The sequence below is a fragment of the Cinclus cinclus genome, chromosome 9 (genome assembly GCF_963662255.1).
Source record: "Cinclus cinclus chromosome 9, bCinCin1.1, whole genome shotgun sequence".
In the NCBI taxonomy this organism is placed as follows: domain Eukaryota; kingdom Metazoa; phylum Chordata; class Aves; order Passeriformes; family Cinclidae; genus Cinclus; species Cinclus cinclus.
In genome coordinates, this window is record NC_085054.1 from 2,052,273 (window position 1) to 2,058,202 (window position 5,930).

A 5,930-nucleotide genomic window follows, 5' to 3' on the forward strand; every position below is an offset into this window, starting at 1 on the left:
ACTTACATATTGCAATAGCCACACAACAAAGATTAGAAGAAAAGTCAGTGCAATCAGTCTCCATTAAAATTTATAAGTATGCCACAGAAGATTTCTTGAACCTTCTTGAGAATAGGAATAAACTGGTGTTTTCTATTTAAAGAGAGAAAAACAGGTCATATACACCATTATTTCATATAATATAGTCCATTTCACAATTTTGGTCATGGTGGTGTGTGTCTGAATTCTGACTAAGATATGGACTAATTTCTATGCTCTCCCATAAGGCTCCTGTAGCATTTTGGATGAAGATGAAAGCCTGTCTACAAACTTGTGTATTAGCTTTATTTACCTGGTACCAATTGTACCAAGAACACACTACAGTTAAATAAGTATTTTTGGGCAGAAGGACCAACATCCCTTTTGGTTACCATAACTACCCCCACAATGTGAATAATGTCTGCAAACCCTTCTGGGCAAGCTAATCTCTCATCTGCAGAAATCACTGGAGAGAATATAAGCCACAAGAGAAGAAGAGCACAGATTTTTTTCTTTTTTCATGGACTTGAGAGTAATCATTCATGTTTCTCAACAATAATTACTAAAAGGAAAACTTTATTTTGCCTGAACACTTCAGTGCATTCCTGCTTCTTCATCAGGTATCAATAACCGTAATAGAGCTGTGCATGTGCAAGCAAACCCCAGCCATCCAAATACTCAGATTTTCAGAGCACAGCCATTTTGCTCTATTTCTGTAGGCATTTTTTAAAAAAATTATCTGCTTCATATGAAAAAAGCAGAGCACTAGTTTCTTCTTATGTGTATGCATTTAGTAGATCTTATCTAGCATTTCTTCAGCACAGTACATAACAGGGAACAGAAGTGAGAAGGTTCCATTAGCCTATCTAATTAAGTTTTAGTGTTAGCACGGACCTGAACTGTTCCAAATTGGATTGAGAAAATCTTTCTGCATGAACTGAAACTAGCAGTTGAATGAAGGAGCTAGAGATTTTTTCCAAAATTTTGCTTCATTAGCAGAGGCGTTGTGAAATTTTTCCACTCGTATCATAGCCTTAGGGCGTGCTCACAGTGAAAAATCTAAAAAACGTTCTACAACGATGCCGCAAAATTTCAAACAAGGAGAAAGAGGATGTGCTTGGGGAAATTCCGAAGTGAACACCTGCATGTTTCTGGCTGTTCTGGAACAGACTTTCCAAATCGAGCCGCACAGTGCCATCTTCTGGTGGTCAAAAATTGGATTTTTTTTTTTTTCCTCTAGTCTCTGAGAAAACCTAACCATACCAAGGATAATTTTCATACAAAAAAAAATCAGTAGCAGTAAGCTTTAAAAAAAGATATTTTAATAAAAAACTTACCAAACTTAAATAATGAAAAAATGAATTAATCTCTGCTATTCCCATGAACGCACGAAGTGAAACAAACCCTTCACAATGTCTTTCTCCCTTAGTGAAGAGGGACACGCATCAACCTCGTTCTGATTTCTGCAGCTGAAGAAAAACACTTATTGCTTACACACTTAAACAAGGCGTGAAAGCTCAAAGGACGCATCACAACTTTCTTCTGCGATTCTAAGGGGACCCTCAATGACAGGGTGCAGCTGCACTCTCTGGAAGAGCATTTGGACAAGCTTTGGAATAGAAGAATCGCTGAGGTTCAGCAGGAGCCCAAAGACAACACCAATGTGCCAAAGAGACCATGACCACACCGTAGCTCGAACTGAACCTTCGTGGGCAGTCCCCACAAACCCCTGTACAATAGAACTCGCGCTTCAAGAAAATAAGCCAGCCTGAAGTATTCTGCTGGTTTCCAGCTTGCTACACTAACAAATAGCCTTAATGCCACCGTATTTCCTTCAGCTTGTTGAATTTTGCAACGAGATGAAATCAGCAAATAGTTTAATTACTTGATTAAGCAATTAGTGTTCAATTTACTCTCCTCTCTTGAGTGCCTCAGCTAATGGGAGACAGGCTTGGTATTTGGTAGTTTTGCAGGTTTGCATACAAGTGTTTTTAAGTGGACTAGGAAAATTTAATACCGGAATAAAAATGTGAAACATCAATTCTAGAAAAAGTAACCCTGAGTGCTTCGACATAAACTAAAGGCTGTTTCCTTGCTTTGTTTGCCGTGTAAAATATAGAGGTCTCTTGCACGTGAAAGCTTTTCTTCCAACGCAGCAGAACGAGCGTAATCAAAGCCAGCATTTCAAAGCTACGTTCTTATTTATTTATTTTAATACAACCAGCACCTTTCGGAAATAAGGGGTACCTTCTAGTTCGGAAACTTAACTACTTCACGTGGAGCGCTGGATCCCTCGTGGTGCCGTAACTTCGACAGGCACACGCCGCGGGGTTTTGCTGCAGTGCGGACCCGGTTTTGTGCGGCCGCTCCCCCATGCCAAGGCCTCTTGCGGCCCCGCTCCCCCTCGAGTCGAGTCTCCCCCTCAGAGCTCCCGTCAGGGCCCGCTCCCTCACGGCCCCTCGCGCTTCCCGCCGCCGCCTTTTGAACGGCCTCGTGACGTCATCGCGGGGGCGGGCGCACGCGCGACCGCCCCCTGCCCGGTCGCTCTCCCGGGGCCCGGTGGGCGGGGCGAGGCGGCGCGCATGCGCGGAGCGCGGAGCGGCGCTCCCATGAGCCGGCGCTGCCGCTCGGCCGCTGCGCTGCTGCGGGGGCTCGGCGGCCCCGCCGCGCTGTGCCTGGGCAGCGCCATGAGCCTCTGTGGGGCGCCGGCGGGGCCTGCGGCCGGCGGCGGCGGCGGCGGGGGTATCTCCGCGGCGCGGCTAAGCCCGCCGTGGCTGCGGCTGCCCGAGGTGCCGGGCGCCGAGCCGCACCGCACCAACGAGCTGCTGCTGCTGCTGCCGCCGCCGGCCCCGCGCGGCCCGGGCCCGTCGCCGCAGCACCACGTCGTGTACTTCCCGGGGGACGTGCAGGTACGGCGTGCGGATGCGGGCTCCGGGCGGGAGCGGGGAGGCGGCGCCGTCCCCGGAAGGGCTGAGCGGGCGGGCGTTGCTCGGCCCCCGCCGCGGCCGTCGGAGCATCCCCCTGTCCCGCTCGGCCGGGCACCGGGAGCGGGGACGGGCCCTCCGAAAGCTGGGCTGGAGAAGTGGAGGGCAGGAGAGTCGTCTTCGCAGAATGACTTACTTCGGCCGGAGATCATCGAATCCAACCACGGCCACTAGACCCTGGCGCTAAGTGCCTTGACTTCAACACCTCCAGGAACGGTGACTCCACCGCCTCCTGGGCAGTCCATTCCAAAATCTGATCATCCTTTCTGTGGAGGGTGCTTCCTGCTCTCCAGCGTAAACCTCCCGTGGCACGTCCTGTTGTCCTCTAGGAGAGACCGACCCCCATGTGTCCTCAGCTCCTCCCAGGGGCTTGTGGCGAGCAGGGAGGGCTCCCCATGAGCCTCCTTTTCCCCAGGCTGGACACCCCCAGCCCCCTCAGCCGCTCCTCACAGGACCTGTGCTCCAGCTCCTTCACCAGCTCCATTGCCCTTCTCTGGACTCACTCCAGCCCTCTAGCATTGCCTGAGGGTGACATTTATTTGTGAGAGGGATGGCGGTGTCCGAACGCTGGCAGGGGGTGGCAATGGAGACAAGACGAGGAGACCTGAGGTGCCTGGTGCAGGTGTATGGACATCCCGGACACCGTCCTTTGGGAATTCAACAGGCACTGACGCTTTCTCAGCCTGTCCTGAGAAGGCATTTGTGCTCTCTTGAGCTGGCAGGAAATTGCAGAGACTCTGAAGTGCTGTCCTGAACATGTGTAACATAACATGCTTTGGTAGCCAGCTAATATCAATTGTCATTCCTGCCTCAAAAGCAGTGCTGCCTTCTTCAAGGGAGAAGGCTTTCCCTTCTGTCAGGTTAAAGTGGAGAATTTTGTATGCTTTTATTTTAAGGATTGGGATGGCCAGTGAAGATTTGTCTGATTACTGTTCTTGCATATGGCTTCATTATTCCTCGGTAAAAAAAAAAAAGAACTAGTATTCTTTGCCATTAAGATTTCAGATATGAGGTTCATTCATGACCTGGGGGTTAATTTCTTTCCATTTCTGCCCTCTATGGATGTGAATAAGGCAATAAAAATTTCCTACAGCTGAATGAGAGGGGATATTTTTGTTTCTGTATAAAATCCAGAAAACTTGCTATCAAGTTTTAAGTCTTTTTGTTTTGTAATAAGATAATCAGTATTTCTGTAGATGGAGATAATACAGTAAAATTATGTATCATACTAAGTGAAATATTTAAATTTTCTTTTTGGGTGAAGTCAACAAAAACTATGAATAATTTCATGTACTGGTTTTATTGTATTGATCTTGGGGGTATTAAAAATATGTGGTGAAAACATTAAAAGCAAGCAAATCAAAATATACCAGTTTCTTTAATGTGTTTCTTGTCCTGCAAACCTAATGAGAGCCTCTAATGCATGTTTTTCTTTTACAGTCCTTTCTTATAAATATGAGTACATTGGAGCTGAATATTTTCATAATGTAGTAATGCATCTTTTCTATTTAATTTTTTTTTTCAGAACTATCATGACATCATGTCTTGCCACCCAGAAAACTTTCAGTGGGAGCGCTGGAGTTTTGAAAATGTTGCTACCATACTTGCTGGCCGGTTCCCCAACAGCTTTATTTGGGTCATAAAGTGTTCTCGAATGCACCTGCACAAATTCAGTTGTTACGACAATTTTGTGACAAGTAACATGTTTGGAGCACCAGAGCACAGCACTGACTTTGGAGCATTCAAGCATCTCCAGGCTTTGCTAGTTAATGCATTCAGACTCTCTCAGAATATTCTGCTGTCCCAGAAAAGTGTGCACGGTGTCAGCAAGGATGTAAAAATAGCTGCTTGTAAATCACAGCCGCAGTCTGTTCCTACAACAAATGGCTGCTCATCCAAAGAAAGGGAGAGAGACTGTGAATGCTCTAATAATTCTGCTGTGAACTTCATGGTACCATCTGCTGTAGGTGCAGCATCGTTTACTTTGATTGGCTTCAGTAAAGGTTGTGTGGTTTTGAACCAGCTGCTTTATGAGCTGAAGGAAGCCAAAAAAGACAAGAATACAGATGCCTTCTTAAGAAACATAAAAGCAATTTACTGGCTCGATGGTGGTCACTCAGGAGGAAGCAATACTTGGGTCACTTACCCTGAAATGCTGAAAGAACTCGCAGTGACAGGAATTGAAGTTCATGCTCATGTTACACCGTACCAAGTGTTTGACACAATGAGGTCATGGATTGGGAGGGAGCATGAGAAATTTGTACAGATACTTGAAGAATTTGGTGTGGAAATAAATGATCAACTGCATTTTGCTGATGAAGTTCCTTCCTTAGACAACCATTTCAGAGTTCATGAAGTATTTTGAGACTGTATGTGTATGAACAGTATATTCTTCGTAGAAGCACTTTAACATTGTAAATGTTGTCATCTAGACTTTCAGCTTTGAGCAGATGCTTTCTAAGTAGAATACTAAATCAGTTCTGTGTTGCTAATAGATACTATATATAAATTTCTGTAGCTTAAAAAAGGCATATTGGGACCTCATAACTATAACAGATGTTGTTTTTTGATCCCTGGAAAAAAAAGTGTTATGAAAAACAATGCTATATATGTTTTTTGTTAAATATGAATGTTTATTCTTAAACTGTTGGCAGAATTTTTAGTCCTGGATGTCTAATACCATATACTGCATTTAATGGGACTTTAAAGTACTTGAGAATTTCAGATGTGTAGATACTTCAGTTGAGTGTGGTTTCCAGGGTTAAAAGTATTGGTTTTTTTCTCAGTAACAGATGCAAGGTTAGTTTTTTGGCTTAAGGAAATTAATTTTAAGAAGAATGTTAGTTATATATTTTGCTGAGACCTGTTTTATTAGCTAATTAAATCTTCCAGTTTTTTAACATTTCTCCTGTTTGAAACAAAGTCACA

The 5,930-nt window shown here is 45.0% G+C and overlaps 1 protein-coding gene across 1 annotated transcript; it reads left to right on the forward strand.

Annotated features, from left to right (window-relative positions):
• The first annotated feature begins 2,627 nt into the window (after window positions 1–2,627).
• On the forward strand, window positions 2,628–5,367 carry C9H2orf69 (chromosome 9 C2orf69 homolog). The gene is made up of 2 exons (XM_062498593.1): window positions 2,628–2,927; window positions 4,528–5,367. Exons 1-2 carry the CDS (start codon window positions 2,628–2,630, stop codon window positions 5,365–5,367), a joined length of 1,140 nt encoding a protein of 379 aa, XP_062354577.1.
• Window positions 5,368–5,930: the final 563 nt, after the last annotated feature.